General features: G+C 33.5%; 1 protein-coding gene and 1 long non-coding RNA gene across 2 annotated transcripts in view; both read left to right on the forward strand.

Moving 5' to 3' along the window:
• Positions 1–21,219, forward strand: part of dpf1 (double PHD fingers 1) — a 122,967-nt gene that overhangs the window by 22,346 nt on the left and 79,402 nt on the right. The window contains exon 2 of the mRNA XM_056474258.1: positions 11,943–11,972. Coding sequence (XP_056330233.1) covers positions 11,943–11,972 — 30 coding nt within the window. The remainder of the gene's footprint in view (positions 1–11,942; positions 11,973–21,219) is intronic.
• Positions 15,317–18,268, forward strand: LOC130242214 (uncharacterized). Its single transcript, XR_008838943.1, has 6 exons — positions 15,317–15,480; positions 17,059–17,116; positions 17,206–17,304; positions 17,427–17,584; positions 17,674–17,769; positions 17,947–18,268. It is a non-coding gene; the product is annotated as an uncharacterized LOC130242214 (long non-coding RNA).

A 21,219-nucleotide genomic window follows, 5' to 3' on the forward strand; every position in this document is an offset into this window, starting at 1 on the left:
TTTTGCAAAGGTTTTTCAGCAGAGATAGGACTCCTAAGTGAGCAGCTTGTGTTGAAAATAGCTTTAAGAAAGTAGATTACAATATAGATGCGTTCTTTCATTAGCCTTTGCTTTGATATATGCTGCCAATATAGCAATGTGGTGCACCAAACTCAAATGTAATGAAAACACAAGAGTAATCGCCTCAGATGTATACCCGATTAGATCTGTGCTCCATTCGTCACTGATGCTGACAAATTGAAGTCTGGTCTAAAAGGTTTCGTCTAAATTCTTTTTCATGATAAACATGGTCCATCAGTTCACTTCAAGTAATCCATATAGGCTCATTCACAGCTGAACGTCAGTCACTGATGAAGAACCAAATTGTATTCACAAATTATTTACTCTTATTGTGTGTAAAAAAATATGATAAAAATAAAGTTATTTATACGTTTCTGACTTTACGTTTCTGATAATTCTCACTGTTCTGAGAAGAAACAACACTATTGAGAGATACGCTGAAGATAGGATGAAATCATTCAATGAAATATGGTTTGGTACCAAATAAGGGTTCTCCTGCACAAGAACATTTTCTTTTGAAAAGAAAAGTCAGAATAGCACAATTTAAATTCAGAATTCTGACACATTTTTCCTCCCTTGCAATTTTAGGTTTAGATTCTGTAGTTCTGAACTTAAAAAAAGCCAGATATCAGGAGATATATCTAGCTGCAGACCCGCACTCGTTTCAGGCACACGCACAATCTAGCACACACGATGTAGACAAACCATATATGGTTAATGACGGATCATTCATTCATTCATTTATTTTCTTTTTGGCTTAGTCCCATTATTAATCCGGGGTTGCCACAGCGGAATGAACCGCCAAGTTATCCAGCATATGTTTTACACAGTGGATGCCTATCCAGCCGCTACCCATCTCATACACACTCACTTATACTCATACACTACGGACAATTTAGCCTTCCCAATTCACCTGTACCGCATGTCTTTGGACTGTAGGGGAAACCGGAGCACCCAGAGGAAACCCCCGTGAACGCAGGGAGAACATGCAAACTCCACACAGAAACGGCAACTGACCCAGCCGAGGCTCGAACCAGCGACCTTCTTGCTGTGAGGCGACAGCACTACCTACTGTGCCACTGCGTCGCCCAATGATGGATCAGCCTTCCTTTATTTTTTTCTAAACACCTGATTAACATGCTTAGGAGCATTATCGCCACCTACTGAATTTCACAGATATGGCGATCAAAAACGCCCGTGCTACGATTGCTATTTATGAGACTGTGAACAGTTTAGGGTTTCCCATTTCAGTCATTATTTCATTATTATATCGTAACAATCATTTTAACATCTGTGCAGTTTTGGAACTCAAATTATGTAAATAAAAATAATTAAAACACGTAAATTAAAACACTTATGACTTTATTAAGGTATCCACATACACAAAGAAAACGTAATAGACCATCAAATTGTAGGATTAGGTAATAAACTAATTCAGGATCTTAATGTCATACTTATTTATAATCGTTTTGTAGTAAAATAAATAAAAAAACAAACAATAATGTGTCACATTAAAATGAATTACTGTAGTTAATAATTTAAAATTAATATAGTTATAAACTGATAAACTATTTTATCTTTTACTTTATTCTAGCAACTGTTAGTAATATATATATATATATATATATATATATATATATATATATATATATATATATATATATATATATATATATATATATATATTATTATTATTTTATTTTTTTTAATTAATCAATTTGTTATTAGTTAATTTGTTTGTATTACTATATTTGTTTTAACTATAATTATCACAAATTACCAGTACTTTATGGTTTAAAAACACTATATAACAATATAAAAACAATATATTACTTACTATAAACTACTATAGTATTTAATGTGGGAAATCATTAATAAAAAAGTTATTAGAAAATTAAGCAAATAAATACTATTCAATCCCTAGAGTAAAATATTAATGTAGTGTTATACATTTAATATATGTAAAAAGATTTTTATTACATATAAAGATGGATTGGCGACGCGGTAGCGCAGTAGGTAGTGCTGTCGCCTCAAAGCAAGAGGGTCGCTGGTTCGAGCCTCAGCTGGGTCAGTTGGCGTTTCTGTGTGGAGTTTGCATGTTCTCCCCACATTTGCTTGGGTTTCCTCCTTCGTTTTACCCCACAAGTCCAAAGACATGCCGTACAGGTGAATTGGGTAAGCTAAAATTGTCTATAGTGTATGTGTGTGAATAAGAGTGTATGGGTTTCCCAGTGATGGGTTGCATCTGGAAAGGCATCCGCTAAGTAAAACATGTGCTGGATAAGTTGGCGGTTCATTCAGCTGTGGCGACCCCAAATTAATAAAGGGACTAAGCCGAAAAAATATGAATGAATGAATGAACGATTAATGATGTATTATAGCCTATACATAATAACTTGCTATTATTTCCTTCATTATAATGAATCTATTGTATAAATTAAACCTGTCCAATTTAGATCATTTATATATCTCTGAAAAATGTTTGAGCAAGGACAACAATCGAGTATCTGCTGTACTAACTGTCAGATAAGTAATGACTGATCATCTATGATGACTGATAGAAAACTGTTTAGTCTATATTATTGAATGGCGATCGGAAACAATGTTCCCCATTCACCCATGACGATCACCATATTTGTTAAATTGTATACACAATTGTTTATTGTGTACATTATTTATTAACAATATATATAAAAATATATTGATAACGATGTCCGAGAAGACGTTAATAACATTTACATCCATCGTAACCATATATGGTTTGCCTAGATCGTGTGTGCTGGATTATGTGTGCCTAAAAGGTGTGTAGGTCTGTGGGGCTGCAGGTGGAAATGTTTGGATTTGAGAGATAAAAATCTCTAAAATATAAATTTTTTTGAAAACCAGTTTCCATGGTGTACATCTGTGACAATTTGTAAATATTTAATTCTTGTGAGTGTTATTTCAAGATTTATTTACTGCAAACTGGCTTAAAATAGTAAGACTTGTTAATTAAAAAGATTATAAAAAAATATATACACACATATATATATATATATATATATATATATATATATATATATATATATATATATATACATATATACATATATACATATATATATATATATATATATATATATATATATATATATATATATATATATATATATATATATATCAATGAATATTTAATATAGATTTGATACGAGTATTTTGCTACAGATATTTGGTATTAATATTTTATATTGACAGATAGTTCGAATAATTTTAAAGATGTTTGTTCTTGTTTACATAGACATTTCAGAAAACGTAACCTATACTTTTGATGCTTGACCACAAAATCAGTCGTAAGTGTACATTTTTTTTAATTGGTATTTATACATTACATGAAAGCATATTTGGCCGAAATACAACTAGTATTGCATCTATAAGGATTCCAAAAATAAATATAAAAAATACTGAGAAAATGGCCTTTAAAGTTGTGTAAATGAAGTACTTAGCATTGTACATTGCTAATCAATTATTTTGTTTTGGAAATTTCCTAAATGTGTTTATGAAACATCTTTACTTAATATTCAAATGATTTTTGACATAAAAGAAAAATCTGTTATATTGACCCGTCGTCATGATCAGCTGCGAGCAGTTGCAGATCGCTGGAGAACTACAAATCCCATCATGCACCTTACACACACACACCAGTTCCAGTTCTCTCACTGATTGCACACACACAGCTGGAAGCTTATCATAGACTGATTACCAGGACTATAAATAAACGTCACATTTACACACACAGTGCTGAGTAATGTTTACCTGTAACTTTACACAGCATTTTCTAGGCCAGTCCAGTTTTGCTTTGTTTTCTGACCCTTGTTTTTTTTTTTTTTTTTATCCTGTTTGCCACCTGCACTGATCTCTGGCTGTGACCACAACTATACTTTTGGAGTACTCTCATTAAACTCTTTGTTCCTGTTGACCATTGCCTGTCTGACCAGGCTGTAAATAAACTACGTTTAGTCCCTCAACTTTGTTGTACCCCGACTCACTTGTTACACCTGTACAATTTATACATCTGTAAAATAACATCATAAATATAAAATTTTTCTTTACAACTAAATATATCATAATTTAAGAGTTTTGGTGTCATTTGTAAGGCAAAACAAGGCAAAGAAAACATTCCTTTGTTATTTTTGTCACGTTTTATGCTATGACTCTTCTCTTCTTTCAATTAAAAATCATCAGCAAAATAAAAATAACTAGTCATGTTGTCTGACAGTTTCATGAAAATAAAGTGACTTAAACAATAAAAAAGTAAGAAAAATAAATGTAAGAAAAACCCCCCTTTAAATAATATTTCCCTCCCCCCATTGGCTGATTTTTAAAGTTATTAAGAATATTATTATTTTAAATTAAGCATAAGTCACTAAATATTGATCATTCGTTATAACAAGCGAGACTTAATATCTTTAGTAATTTTAATTCTTGAGGATCTTTATCTTAATTTCAATAAACATTAAGAATATTTATACTGGAAACAAACATATAAGTAATTGTATTGTGTTTTTAAATGAAATGATTCAGAAATGCAGGAAACAGTGTTGGAACAATAGTAATTGAGCAGTTCGGCCTACTTTCAGATCGGTCTCCATATGGCCGGCTTTCTGTCGTCTTCCAGCAAGACACGTTTCACAGCTTTCAAGGCCACTGCCACAGTATAATATAATGAGATTGCGTTCAAAAAAAAAAAAAAAAAAGCAAACAAACTGAGAGCGGCCATTTTCTACAGCTGTCAACTTATTAGTGAAAGCCGGAGTAGTTCCAGCAGCCGCAGTGAGCTGGGGTTTGACGGCTCTGTGCTCAGAGAAAGAGAAATAAAGAGGAGAATGGAGTTCATTGAGGTTCTCTGCATTTCACTGTTTTTTACCGCCTATTTTCCTTATTTAGACCTAATTTATGCTCAGGTCTACATCACAGTAATCTGCCTGGGTCACATTTTGCATATGGGCACAGGTGCTTAAAAACAATAAAGAAAAAATGGTAGTATTGTAATGTTTAGGTTTTATTTTTCAATATTGCATATTTTTAACAGGAAATTAATAAAAACAAATAATTTGTTTGCTTAAAAATTATATTATATTATATTATATTATATTATATTATATTATATTATATTATATTATATTATATTACAGGGTGTCCGCGAGTTCGTAAAATGTCTTAAATTGCAAAAATAAAATTATAGGCCTAAAAATTTTTATATATTTAAGTGTTATTGCAAAGAGATTCAATTCACAACAGCGATAAGACATGTTTACAGCAAACTCTCTTCTGTAAAAGAAACTTGTCATTTAAAAAAAAGAAACATTATGTTGAAAACAAAAAGTGTATACCACCAGAGTTTTCTTTTTTTGACACATTAAAATATGTGGTTAAGAAATAACTAGATTTTTGTCCAATTTCATTGACCCAACGAAGCCATTTTAAAAAATCCTTAGTGTTTAGCCCTGTATAAGTTTAAATATCATTCATAATGGTCTTCAAAGGGTCTTAAAAAGCCTTAAATTTGACCTAATGAAACCTGCAAAAATCCTGAATTATGAGGTTGTACCTTTTCAAAAAACACACTTTTATGCCATACCATACCAGGTGGATATTAGTACCTTTAGGGAACACTTTTGTCCCTTTAGGTCTACTTTTGAACTTTTAAAGTACTATGAGGTACACATTTGTATTTTTGGGTATTAATTTGTACCTTTAATGGACCTGTTAGGAACAAAATTGTACCTTTTTGAAAGGTACCACGGTGACAGATTTTGTACCTTTATTCTTGAGAATGTGAGGATAAAAGATGCACTTCGAATCATCAGAGATGTACTTTTTAAATGCTATGGCAAGTCTAAGTTTTTATATATTCAAAAAGGCAGCAACACCATGCTTAAAAAATGCAAATTTATTAAATTGTTACAGCGTGAAGCCTTTTTTATTTTCACTATACATTGTCTCCAGGAGGGCTAAATGAGGATTTTGACATTCATCCTTTTCTTTCTTTAATAATTTAAATAATTTAATTTCTTTCTTTCTTTAATAATTCTTTAATGTTTAATTAGGTGTTTGGGTAAAGGTTTTTTGGCTGTATTTTGTTGTATAATTTGTTGTATTATTATGTTGTATTTCTTTGTTATATTCAGTTTTTTTTTTTTATTTGTGATGTAATATTATGGTTTGTTTCTGTATTTTAGTTTTGAACATCGGAGTTGTGTAATTTATAAATGTGTATCTTTTTCTTGTTGTGAGATAATAGGAGATCATGTGATCCGGAAGTGTACAAAAAGGAGCATCTTACTGTAATGAACACTGTCTGATGAAGAGGCGTGTTCTCGAAATGTTACATGCTTATTTTAATAAATTTGCATTTTTGGAGCTTTGGTGTTGCTGCCTTTTTAAATATATATTTAGCACTTTTTGTGGTTTGGCTGAGCGCCTAGTTAAAAGTGATGTGCGTGCTTTTGTAAATTTTTTTCAAGTCTTAAGTTTTAAAAAAATATTTTAAATTTAATTAAATTTAATTATTTGTTTTGTTTATTAAATTAGGTTTGTTTTTTATTTCTTCAAAAATTGTTTGCAATGCAAAACATGGCTAAAAAAAACTTTAATTAGTTTTGTCATGTTTTCTGTTATTACTACTGTATCCTCTCTTCTTTTGAATTAAAGCAAAAATGTCTTAAACAATAAAAACAATATCTGTCAATGGTGTAAGAAAATAAACTTCCCTTAAAATGATTCCCCCCCATTGGCTGATTTAAAAAATTGTTATTATTATTTTAAATGAAGCATAAAGTCACTAAATTTATATATATATATATATATATATATATATATATATATACATATATATATATATATATTATATATTTTATTTAAACAAACAATATCTTGACTTAATATCTTGATTAATTTTGCTTCTTGTGTACATTTAACTTAATTTAATATATATATATATTTTTTTCTATTTTATGTATTTATAGTTAATAAATTATTGCATTCATTAAAATAAAGTAATAAATAAATATATTTCATATTTGTAACAAGTAAACATTTGAATTGTTGCTAAAATTCATTGTCTGCTGTCATATCTGAACTATAGTAACTTTTTAAACCTATCTAGCATGTACAGGAAATTCGTTTTTAAATAATTTTTTAATGTGTAATATACTTTTTGCATGTTTTATTTAAAAAGTTGTTTAACATTTTATTGTTTGTAAAAAATCTCATTACAAATTTTCTAAAAATCTTTAAACACAAAGATGTAGTTTGTGATTTTGAATTAAAATATATATATATATATAAGTAAATATTGGCTATTTAGTATATCTTTTAAAAATGTCACTTCTAAATGTCAATAGAAAGTGCCTGCCATAAATCTGTAAATGTGTGCTTTTTAAATCTGTATTAAGCAACAAATAAAACAGTCGATCACTTCAGAGTTGTTCAGAAAATATCCCAATTATTTTTAATAAGGTTTAAGCATTACTAAGCATTACTCTTCTATGCTATCATACTAAATGTATTATTGTTTGAATCAGAAACGGCCACCAAACTAAATCATTGTGTGGTTTGTCCTCCATTCTCATTGGTCAGCTAGATCAAATTGAGATCATAGCAGTCAGCATCAACTATCTGAAGGCTAAAATCGAACACGCACACGATCACACATACAAACACACACACTGACCTTTCACTCCCTCTAAGCATAGTTTTACTCACAAAGACGTGCAAGCTCTTCCTTGTGGCACACTGGCATGAACATTTCTCCCCGCGGATGCCATTCCTGGCCGCCTCTGCCCGCTCGCCAACCAAAAACTCTACTTGGGTTGCTTCGGGCTTTTTGCTTCCTCTTATTGATTTTTCTTATATTAGCTATCCTCAGCCGTTCTTCCATTCTGTCAGCTTTCCTCCAAGATACCTACTGTTTTTGGAGCTCTCATACAGTGCGAGTGCGGTGATTATAAAATAATGTCTCTCAGTAATGTAGTTAAAGAGGGAATAAGATGTGTTTTCTCTTTGCTGTTTCTGTAACTGTTTTTTGTGAGCTGTAAATCCGCTGCATGCTGCTGCCTCATGCTGCTCGTCTGGAAAGTCATGGGGAAAGAAAGCAGTCGAGATATCCAAGTTTTGATTCCATAAATGAGGAAGCTGCAGTGTATAAAATGCTGGTTTCTACTTTCTACAAAGCTCCTTCATGTTGTCCCAACACAAATCGATTAAGCAACTTAATCATGTTTACAAATATAAGTGCATTAAACACAAAACAATTAAGTTGTCCCCCCAAAAAACTTAAGAATTGTGTTGTTTCAACTCATTTTTAATATGCCCAGCAGGCACCGGACATCAACATGATGTCAGATTGAAGTTCAACGTCGTGGGATGCTGCATTTTAGGTGCAAATGAAAATTGGGTTGACGTCAGAACCCAACGTCAGGTGGACGTCAATGATGTCTGTTTTGGTTACTTTCCAATGCAACCTAAAACAACCAAATATCAATGTCTAATAATGTTACAGCTTGACGTTGTGTGGACCTCTAAAGCCTGATTCATACTTCTGCGTTGAGTGATCTACGTGACCCATGACACATGCCTTGCGTGTTGCCGTGCATTTATACTTCTGCGCTGTTTGTGTTGCTCTGCAATAACACTTCTGAAACGCTAGCTGGCAGTAGGTTTTTGTGTTCCTCTGTGTCGAATTTTTTGGCTGGTGTTTTGATATTTCTGAACGCAACCTTATGTACAAGTGGTTCAAACTTGCTTATTTTGAGGGGGAACTGGCAGACATGCAACAGCTTTAATCATAAGGTTAACACAAAACTTTCCATCTGGAGCTCCTTCACGGGAATCGACACTTGTAAACACTCACTCCAACAGGTTCGTGTGGCTCTCGGTTCCACTCATACTCGTCAGCGCTATACAAAACCGACCAATCAAAGACTCGTTGCAATGTGTAGTTACATTTTTTAAGAGGTGCACGTCAGTGTCCGCGACGGCCAAGGCGACCACGCGAAGGCTGGATGGGGCATACGTGTGTGCTTGATGCAGAAGTATAAATCAGCCTTAACAGAGGTTGGATTTTGGTTGCCGTACTTGACGAATAAATGTCAATATTTGACGTTATTGTAACGTTGGTTTAACATGTTGACTCGACATTGGATTTTGGTCCCTTTCCAACACAACTGTCATTTCGCGTTGTTATTGAATGTCAAAGTAACATTGCCCTTAGATGCTGGGGACCTAAATGTTGTGACGTTGTGTGTCTGCTGGGTGCAGTTTGAACAAGCAGGAAAAGTCATTTCTTGAGTAATCAGCTTGTTTTTTTTTTTTAAATGACTACCTTCGGCTGATTAAAAAAGTGTGTTTGCTCAAAAAATCTCAAAAATAAAGATTCTGGGATATTTATTTTTTACCATTGTAATTACGTCTACACAATGTATCGAAAAAGTATCGTTATCGCGATAATAGCTTAGCAATATCCATATCGCAGAGAAGTGCAATGAATGAAATTCATTTTACGTGCCAAGCATTTGTGTGCTGCATGCATAGGTTGTTTATTCGAATCTGACCTATCAGATGGGGTCTTAACTATCTTTATCCCCGTCTCTCTACTAGGTACTGTTAGGTGAAGCTGAAAATAGATACCATGAAAATGACAATAGCCAATAATAATTAGAATTTTCGCCGAGGCTTTCAGTCATTCATGATGTTTTAATGTCTGAATGTTTGCACCTTGAAATTGTGTTTTTTTTTTATTTAATTACCTCAGAAAAATACCGATTATATCTATTTTCTTGTAAGATCGTTACAAATAAAATAAAATATTTTTTAATTGTAAAATTGTAAAAATAGCGTTTTGCAAGTTAGTTATACCATTAGTTCTATTGTTATTGCAACACTCCACATAATTTTTCCCTGTATCGTGCAACCCTAATTTTAATAACTCAAGGAACCATTTTTCACAATGAAGAAGCCATTACAGAAAAAACTGATGGAAATCATGTGAATTATGTAGAATGCAAATGAATCTAGGGCTGCACAATATTAGTAAAAAAAATCGATATTGCGATATTTTGTTTTTCTGTGAAATCTATTGCAATACTAACACAATGTCATCGAATAAATCAAAGAGCTCTATTTGGAAAAAATAAATCATGTTTTGATTGACTGTGATCTGTGAGGCAGTACATAACAAGTCACAAACATACATAAAAACAATAGAGCCAAGATGAATAAACAGTACTTCAGGGTTTTCAGAGTTTAATAGTTTTAACTGTTTATTTTTTTGTTTTAAAAAACTATTGATCAGTTGTAAAATGATAAGGTATAATACTGTATTGTTTCTTTAAAATAAGATGCTCTGGATAGTCTAAATCTGTAGTTTGTGTGAGAATGAGATACTTGTACAAAATGTTATTCTGTTTTACACATCCTCCGCTTGTTCCGAACCAGTTTGTGTGTGTTTTTGTTGTGTTGCACGCAGAAGATATATTTAAGAATGTCAGAACTTGTAGCCATTGACTTTCATTCTGTCACATTCCGTTGTGAAATGCAAAGGAGGAAAAAAACAAAGTTCGGATCCAAACTTTTACAAAATTTCCAAAACAAGACTAAATTAAATCAAGGCAAAACAAATCATTAAACACACGGACATCATAGGAGCAACAAAAAAAAAAACCTAAACAACAGACACCAAGAGGGGACTATAAACTGAAATATATAGTTCGGGTAATTAAGTGGAATGCACCGCAGCTGTGTGTGTCTGTATGTGTGTGTGTGAGAGTGTCCAAATGACGGTCAGGTGTTGATTGCTGCAATGCATTTTGGAAGTGGTAGTTTGTGATGTGTTTGTAGTTCACCAGCGATCTACAGTCTCTAGATTACTGGTGATTGTTACACATACTATTTGTTTTTCCTACTATAGATGTCAGTGGTTACAGCTTACAGGTCCAACATTCTTCAAAATATCTTAGATAGATTATGATAGATTTTTGTTTTTGACAGACATTTTTAGGTTTAATGTATTATTTGTGTTCTGAGAAAGAAGAAAGAAAGCCAGCAGGTTTTCATTTTGAGTTGTATTAGCATGCTGTTAATTATCATTACACTGTGAAAATGCAGGGTTCCACACAATTAATTCACATTGTCCCAGCACAAATTGATTAAAGCTGCAGTCAAACTAGAGTTTGTGCTTGTGAAATTCTGTCGTATGGCGCTGCGAAAAGGGGCGGGATTAAACAAGATGATTAGACATTTAAAAAAGTGAGTGATTGGTCCATATTTTAAATATCTGTCCAGAGAGGTCATGTTTTAATCCTCGATTGGTCTAGTCAAGTGATGTGATTCCGCAAGTCACCAAGCTTGAACTTTTCAACGTAGCGAACTGCGAAACTTGTCACACGAGCTTGCGTTTCCGGTCTGACACATTCGCGTGCATATGAATTTAAGTCTATGGGGAGAAAAGTCCAGTGTGACCACAGCTTCAGTTAACGTAAACTATTTAAGTAGATTGAACATAAAACAATTAAGTTTCCCCAAAAAATCTCAAGAATTTTGTTGTTTCAGCTCATGTTAAATAAGTAGTTTGAACAAGTTGCAAAAATCTATCTTTTTGAGTGTAAATTGGTCAAATATTGTTGTTTTTCTTTAACCATGGGACTCAAATTTGCTGATTACAAGGTTTTTTGTACACCACATCGTAGTACAATTTGTAATTAATGCTTGATATTCGTCTTTCTGTTTTTATTATCATGATTTGAATGGAATGCCTTTTTATTTAGTGATGTTTTGGTGGTTTACAGCCTGAACTGTTTTTTTCTGCATCTGCTTATGTCAGTTTCTGTCTTTTCTTCTCTTCTTAGGCAATCAAGTGGAACCGTCATAAAGAACAGGTACGCCAGCTAAAACAATACACAGATGTTTCTGCTCTTCACTGGTGCATGTCCAGAACACAGAGCACTGAGATTCAGTTATATTCAGTTTACATCACACCATTTTCACCTGAAAATCTAAGAACTTTGATGTATTTTGACTGTTCATTTACACAACGGCATTTCGGAGGCCTGAAAACGCAAACTTTTGAAAACAGGTTTTACAGTGCTGGCTTTTGAAAAGGATACCTTCATGGGATGCATCTGAAAGCTTTAAAAAGGCAGCATTCCAAGGCCGGAGGGCATCAAGGCACATCTGAATCCAAATTCTGTTTCACTTTCTGTCTTGGGAGATTCCTTTTTATTCTTATCGACTTTCGAAGGCAGCATAGATGTGTCCTTCACTGCATTTCGATATCCCAAAATCCTGTGGGTTCCATCCATTTCTGACAGTCGAGCTAAAAAATGAACATGGCTTCTCAAAGTGCTGCATAGGTGTCATTTTCTCAGTAAATCTACATTTTTGACCAATGAATTGATGTCATTTCCTGCAAAAAGTTAGTATTGTAGTAAGTAAATATTCCCTTATTTATCACCAAAGCTCTCTTTACTTTGTTGTACATCATAGTAAATTGACATGCTGCCTCGGAAGGGATTGGTCAGAAAGGCAACAAGTCAGCAGCCTAAGCTTTCGAATGCCACAGTGTCTCTATAAATCAAAACATTAAGATTTTTTTAACGAAAATGTTGATGTTGAGCATAAGTATTAGGTGTTTGGTGTATAGAGGGTTGGTATTTATGTCAATGTTTGGTCAGTTACCCATATGCACAGGCATACTAGTGATACTTGGATGTAAACAAAAGCACAGATTGCATGGATAACGTACTACTGGATGTATTGTTCTAAACCAGGTAGAAAAAACAGGTGGATGTGGCTTAATCACTTAAAGAAAGACTTAAAAGGCACAAAAGGGTACAATATATTGACAAAGATAAGTGATGAGTACAACTAATAAAGTTATTAAGCTAATATTTTGCTTACTTCACTGGAAATTATTAGAAAATCCTCAATGTTGTTGTGAAGATTTTTGCTATGGAAATCCTGGTCTAGTTTGGCTAAACACCTTTTGTTTCTCAGACAGTTTCCTTTTCTCTCTTCTACTTGGTTTGTTTTCATATTTGGCAGCCTATAGTGTTCTAAGGGCTCTATTTTAACAATCTAGGCGCAAAGTCTAAAGCGAGTAGTGCAAAAGCATTAAGGGTGTGTCTGAATCCACTTTTGCTATTTTAGGGATGGAAAAATATGCTTTGCACCCTGGTGCATGGTCTAACAGGGTTATGCTTATTCGCTTAATGAGTTATGGGTGTGTTTTGAGCATAAGGTGCATTAAACCAATCAGAGTCTCATCTCCCGTTCCCTTTAAGAGTCCGTTGCGTTGCACCATGGCGCATTTGCTATTTACATTGTGGACTTTGCAAGTGGAAAAACTGAATGCTTCACTAGCAAGAAAACAGTTTAACAGACCATCTGCAGAGTGAGGATAAAGAACAAGTCTCCTCCATTTGGCCTCTTTACTTTCTTTTTACTATACTTTTACTCTTTACTTTACTCCTTTACTTTGGTGGAAAGGGAACTGTGTTGTACACACTCCACTGAAGACATGAATTAGCCTACATATTTAATTTCATTTGTTAAGCGCAAAGATTTGTTTCAAAACTATTTCTAAATTCAGTTTTAAATTCCAGCAAACGAATAAATGAACAATAATAATGTAGTGTGGTAAAGTGTGGAATTATATCTAAACACTTTTTATTCTTATGCCCCATATGGTGATGCAAAACCCGACATATCTAAACTTCTTTATTAAAACAAATATAAATATGCATATAATAAATAATACTACTACTAATAATAACATTTTGCATAAGCAAGTTGTCATGAATAAACTGAAAAAAGCCTTCCCGACATGAAGAAGGCATGCATGGAGGTAATGGTTTTTATTCTTATGTAGAAAATAATAGTTTTTGTAACATTTTAATACTTAATTTTTTTTTTCAAATGTAAAGATATCTGTGTATTGCTGTACATCCTGTGTCTATTAAGCAATGCGTAAGTGTTTGTACTAGGCATGGGCTGGTTTAAGTTGGGCTGGTCTGACGGTATGATAACCTTGGATAAAAATATCACTGTTTCACACAATACATTTTACACAATATATTTTATGTTAGAAAACAAGTAAAATATTTTTTTGATATTGGTCAAAAATCAAGATCTCGATTATTTGAACATTTTGACTCGATTACGATTAATGAACAATTATTTAATTAAAGGGCAACTATGGTGAAAAATCTACTTTTCAAGCTGTTTGGACAGACATATGTGAAGGTATAGTGTATAGACTGTTATGTTGGGGTGATATAAACACACCCAGTCCTTATTTTTCCAATTTAGCAACATAAAAACGGTGGACCAATTGGAGCCGTTTTCAGATCGACCGCAACTTGATGTAGGAGTGCTGTCCCCCCACCCAGCTGACAGCTGCGCGTATTAACATGTCCCGGTAGTCACGTGTATAATCATATCAACAAGACCAGACGTGCGCAAAGCAACCGGGAATAAAAGGTCTGTTCAGTTCGCTAGGATCATCAATGATCATCAAATGTGATCAAGAGTGAGTTTTACAAGTTTAAAATGTTTTAAAACAGAGCATGTGTGTAATGAATTACAGCGATTTACTTCATCTGCACAGCCACGTGTCAGAACAATTATAAAAGAAGACGCTTCAATCCCGCTTTGTGGACGTTAAATCAGGTTTATTTTGTACATTAACAAAACAGATATCCATACAGCAGTGGAGATTAACCTGTATCCTGTCACATTTGCATGCAAAAAGAGTGCAAAGCTAAATGCACGCGCTGTCTGTGTGTGCGTGTATGCGTGTGTGTGTGTGTGTGTGTGTTTCTGTGTGTGTGCGTGAACTTTGTTACGACATTGTGTGTGACTCATCGTTGCAATTCCACAACAAGTACATCAAATACTTATTGGTAAAGTTCTTACTGTAGTATTTCTCAAAAACGTTACGTGAGATCTGCTTCCTTTATGTCTGTCTGTTGTCTGACGCAGCCGAGGGAGGAGATTAAGGCACGCTAAAAGGCACGTAGAAATGGTGGGCGGGGAGTACTAGCCTTAAAGGCGCAGTACAACAAAACCTACACTGTAAACCCTAATGCTGTAACTAATTAATTGAACTGAGTTGTATTAACTTAAATCATTAAAATTCGTTAATCTTAATTAACCTAGATGAGTATTTAGAACTTTTTCTTATTTTTGAGTTTGTAAAAATTAAATCTTTCAAGTAAGGTGAACGATTTTGCTGTGTTTAATTTATACTAAATGTCTCTTTAAAGTTTCATTAACTCAAAACCTTTCAGCCCAGTGATTTTGCGTGTGACGTCATCCAGGGTCACGTACGTTCTCGTGCTTCATTCGTTTTTTCAAGATGGCGGATCGGCTTCGCTTCACACTACAGTAAGTAAACTATTTACAAATCCAAGAAATATTAAATTTATGTTTTAATCAATATAATCACAGTAACAGTTCAATGTAATGTAGAGTTTGTCTGAATGCGTTTACATGTCGTGCATTACAGAAAACGTGTTTAGCCCCACTTGTTGCTAACTAACGTTAACATTACTGTTTAAAAAAAATTTGAATCAGTGCAACGTTAGCGTTAGTTGTAATGTGTTAACTAAGAATTTTAACAGTGTTAAAAGGACAAAAACATTTGAAATCGGCAGATTCAATGTTTAACATATTTTTAAATCTTGGCGCGAGCATGCGTTTAGGTTGTCATGGTGACGCGCGCTCACACAACCGCACGTCATGGCACTGCGCTGAACTCTGTCCGGACTGTGAATGTGGTATTATCTTCGCGATCTGTAGGCACTACGGAAACGAAAGGCGCATAATCATAACTCAAATAATCTCCGCCTAAATACTGAACGGTATTTTCTGATGACGGGCAAAAACTTAGCCTCAAAACGTAGCTGTCTGTCACACACAGCTTGTTGCATGCTGATCCATACACGAGAGCCTAACGGAGAACATTTAAGCTGTGCTCCTCACCTGAGCAGGTACAGAGCAGAGCTTCATCTCACACTAGCACATTGAGGTAAAGTTGGTTTTATATTCATACATTCGTCCAGTAACAACTTGTGACTCTCTCCATATGTCGTTTACCATGGTACTTTGTGTATTCGGTCTGAAATCACATGCAAGTATGACATGAAAACAACATTAACGTTACACTTAATGCACAATTTTTTTGGACTGAACAATGTTGTACTTTGAAAGTCATTGGCTGCTAATATGATTTTACTGTTTAGAATATGCAAAAACTACTTTTCTGAAATTATATTATATTATTAAGGAGAAAGTCTGAATGTGTAAATATAAAACTAACTTTACCTCAATCACCAGTACTGATCAGCACTGATTATTTCCCTGCGATCGAGAAGACATCTCTGCATATCAATGATTACCTGATCAATGCGATCAGTTAAATGATTTTAAATGTCATTTAATCAAACATATGTTAAAGGTATGGTAAACGTTTTTTTTCCAATCTATTTTTTAAATATTTACTCTGGAGAGAATATATATAGCCTAAAAACAAAGTATGCCTATCTATAACACAGTAATACAAAGTAATTAAAATTAATAAATAAAATAATAACAAAACAAATATTCTAATCATCCAGACGTGGTAAACAAGAAATAGTTTTTCTGATGTGCAAATTTTGCAGCTTAAAATTATATTTATATCTTAAATATATATTTTTTAGGCTATATATTTTTACATCATTAGACAATAAGGTAAGTTTTGTTATTTCTAGCTTTTAAAAACAGGCCTCAAATTTATTTGTCGTCCTATTCAGTTTTCAAAATTTCAATACTGTTTAAGTTAAATCCGTGTTCATCGAATCAAAGCAACTAACATGATGATCAGCTCTATTGCTAACCGTTTTGGGGGTTGACGTTAGACATCATGCAATTGTACTACTTCCACTCTCAGCTGAATGACACTGTGACTTTGTATACATACAGAATTGAAGGTCCGTTGTTGCTGACTACAGAAAGATTCTTATATGGAGGCATGTAAAAGGTGGGTAAAATATTCATTTTGTACTACTATGCCTGGCATATCCAGTTAAAATAAATATTACAGTGTATTTTGCAATGATACTTTTGCAGCAAGGAAAGTGAAACTTCAACTAGACCTTGAGTTCAGTTTACAATATGAAGATCCTGATATCAACATCTGATCTTATCAACACCTGATTTTCATCTGAGGTAAAAAAATAAATAAGCAAATGAAACATAATGATAATATTAATATATTTTTTCTAGCATTATATATTTTGTAGTGTGGGTTTGTTTTATGAAATTTTCTCTTGTTTTTTTTTTTGCTGCAGAGTACCAACATGTTACAAATGAGAATTTTCCCCACAAATTCTTTGGACAACCGCACCACCACCTATTTCATTTGATGACAATTTTAAGGCAAACAGCATCCAAAACTGACAAGACAGCAGATACCCTGGCTAATGTTTTGAAGGTTTATGATGAGCAGGTATGTTTAGGGTCATGTATTAAAGTATTAATTAAAATATAAATATATATATTATTTAGATTTTTTTTTCTTAATTTTTGTCTTTGCAGGAACTGCATGATGTCAGTTCATGATGGACTACTGTTATCAGAGGTCTTTTGGTCTTGCTGCGTGAGCGTGACTGGGGATTCTTTAGGACCACCCTGGTAAGACTTCATTCATTCATTCTTTTCACAATTAGGCATGTTCTATTGAAAAGATGAAAGTTGAGGAGCAACTTTTACTTAACATATTTGTAATCATGACTTGTTGATGAATCATGTAAAATTGGCTCAGTCATATTGATATTGTCCTAACATTAATATCCTTGAATTATATTTTAGATTAATAATCCTGAAGCGCTGACTGAAGATGCTTTATTGGCCCTGCAGTCACTGAGGGTCTCTGCTGTCCTGAAGAATGAATTGGACACCACCCACAGCACACTTCCAGACCTTTTTTGTCTTGTTTGGATTAATGTATGCTCTTCACATAGTATATAGTAAAGGACTTTGAACTTGTACATGGCATGGATGATAGAAAATAGAAAGTCGATTAGCATAGAATCCTTAAAGAATGAGTTGATGTAGAGCCTTTTTTTGTACTCAATAAAGACTGTCACTGGGGTAGTAACTTCAAAACATGTATGTACCTTTAATTGGTAATGGTGCATTTTATTATATATATATATATATATATATATATATATATATATATATATATATATATATATATATATATATATATATATAGGGATAGGTTGTCTAAAACGTAAAATTCTGTCATTTACTTACTCTTCACTTGTTCCAAACCTGTTTGAATTTCTTGCTTCTGTTGAACACAAAAGTTATTTTGAGGCATTGACTTTCTAATAGGAAAACAAATACTGTGGAAATCAGTGGTTCCAGGTTTCAGCTTTTTTGTCAAAAATAACCTTTTAAGTGTTCAACAGAAGAAAGAAACTCAAACAGGTTTGGAATAAGTTAGAGTAAATGACAGAATCATACTTCAACCAAGACTGAATATTTATATATATATATATATTTATATATATATATATATATATATATATATATATATATATATATATATATATATATATATATATATATATATATATATAAACCATTTGATAGTTACTGTGCCAATGACTTTTTTTTTTTCTAAACAAGAGTCACTTCACAGAATGTGCACTTATTCTTTATTAACGAATGCTTTAAGACTGTAAGTTTAGTAGTTCTTATTAATCTTATTATTATTTAATTTTGTCAAACTTATAGTGTTTTTTTTTCTTGAAGCTCTTGTTTGATATATTTGCATCTTGGGAAATTCTTATTAATTTCATAATAGTGTTTATTTTAAATCTCCTAATGTCTAATTGTTTTTATTGTTTCATGACATTTGTAATTGCACAGGAGGCACATTTGTACTGTTGGACATTTTTTCTTTAAAAATAAATGTCTAAAATGGTATTGTCTGTGTGTTTAAAATTACATATGTATTTTGATAGATTTATGGGGTTTAAAGATTAAAATTATGGCTAATTTCATTTGTGAAACTGAGATGGAGAAGTTAATTTAATAAAAATGCTATCAAAATGTATGAGCTGGGTGACTTGAGTATTTAAAGTTGAAGGAAATTAAAACAATTAGGTTCATTACTATTAAAATGTATGAGCTAGGTGACTTGAAGATTTAAAGTTTGGAGAAATTAAAACAATTAAGTTAATTGCTATTAAAATGTATGAGCTGAGTAACTTGGGTATTTTAAGTTAGGAGAAGTGTCTTGCATGAGTACAACAAACTCAAAACTTGATTCTGTTTACTTAAAATAGAAAATTTCATAACTTAAAAAATTTGACGTAACTGATTACCTCAAATTTTTTGAGTTTTGTCAACTTATTCGGGATTACAGTGTACCTGATGCTAAAATGTATAGAATAGAATCTTATAAAAGATATAATAAAAAATCTGATGGGTGTTTTAAGCTGAAACTTTACAGACACATTCTGGAGACACAAAATACTTAATTTAAATCTGAAAAAAGGGTAACCTAGGTGCCCTTTAATTAATTTTTTTTGTTTTGGCCTTATAGTTCACTGACAAGTTTTGTACAGTAAATATATTCCTTGCCTTTCATTCAAATTTATAATATTTTGGAACAGTAAACATGTCAGGCTAAACAAATAAGGTGAATCATTGACCTCTGTTATCTTCATAAGTTTCAAAAACACAAACCTTACATATACCTTAGGAACCTTTAGCAATTTTAAAAGCTTGACTTTTCCAAACCGCGGTATACCTTGAAACCGGTTATCGTCCCATGCCTAGTTTGTACCTGCATAGGCACAAAACTAACATGCTCTGTGCTGCACTGTAGACCAAGTTTCAGTTGGTCAAAAGTGCAGTCTATTTCAGTTCCTCAAAACAGCAACACACCAACAATGAGCCTTAACACAGCTTCTTTATAGACCAGAACACCTATAAGTCCACAAAGTTGAGCAAATGCATTTGCTATTTAAACAACGTGGCACAAAACATGAAAATTAGGGTTGTGCTGGTCTGGAAATAGCAACAAATTGTGCCAAACAAGTTTTGCGCCTTATTGCGCCATGTGTATGATAGGGCCCAAAATGTTTTTTTTTTCTGATCCAACTGATTAACATTACTCATTCATACATTAATTTTCATACATAACATTAAGAGAACCCCAGACTTCCCTCTCCCCAGACACTTCCTTCAGCTCCTCTCGGGGGATCCCGAGGTGTTCCCAGGCCAGCCGAGAGACATAGTCCCTCCAGCGTGTCCTGGTTCTTCCCCGAGGCCTCCTCCAAGTGGGACATGCCTGGAACACCTCCCCAGGTAGGCGTCCAGGAGACATCCCTAAACAGATGCCCGAGCCACCTCAACTGACTGCTCTCGATGTGGAGGAGCAGCGGCTCTACTTCAAAGTAAACTCATTTCGGCCACTTGTATCCGAGATCTTGTCCTTGTTGTCATGGCCCAAAGCTCATGACCATAGGTGATAGTAGGACCGTAGATTGACCAGTAAATCGAGAGCTTTGCCTTCCGGCTCAACTCCTTCTTCACCATAACGGACCGGTACATCGACCGCATTACTGCTGCCGCTGCACCAATCCGCCTATCAATCTCACGTTCCATAATTCCCTCACTAGTGAACAAAACCCAAATATACTTAAACTTCTCCACCTGGGGTAAGAACTTTCCTCCAACCTGGAGATGGTTACCAAAATAAACATTACCCAAAATATGATAATTTTCAACATCAATAATCAGGAAAATAAACAAGTTTTGTTCAGTCCAGTGGCATTGCTTACATTCTGTGCCTTCAATATGACCAACTGATGATGCGTCGTGAAATCACTCAATAGGCAAGTGTCACTTGACTACTGGACTGGACTGTGTGCAGGTGTGTAATGTTTCTTTACAAAGTGACAACGCCACCTACTAATCTGCATGCAGAATCTTTAGATGTCATTATGATCATAAGTTCAACTTGAGCTTTATTGTAATTCTGCTACATGCTTGGACAATATATCATGGAACGAAATGTCGTGTCTGACAGGACCAGGGTGCAACATAAATAAACCTATACAT

Source organism: Danio aesculapii, chromosome 15, assembly GCF_903798145.1.
Source record: "Danio aesculapii chromosome 15, fDanAes4.1, whole genome shotgun sequence".
NCBI classification, from domain to species: domain Eukaryota; kingdom Metazoa; phylum Chordata; class Actinopteri; order Cypriniformes; family Danionidae; genus Danio; species Danio aesculapii.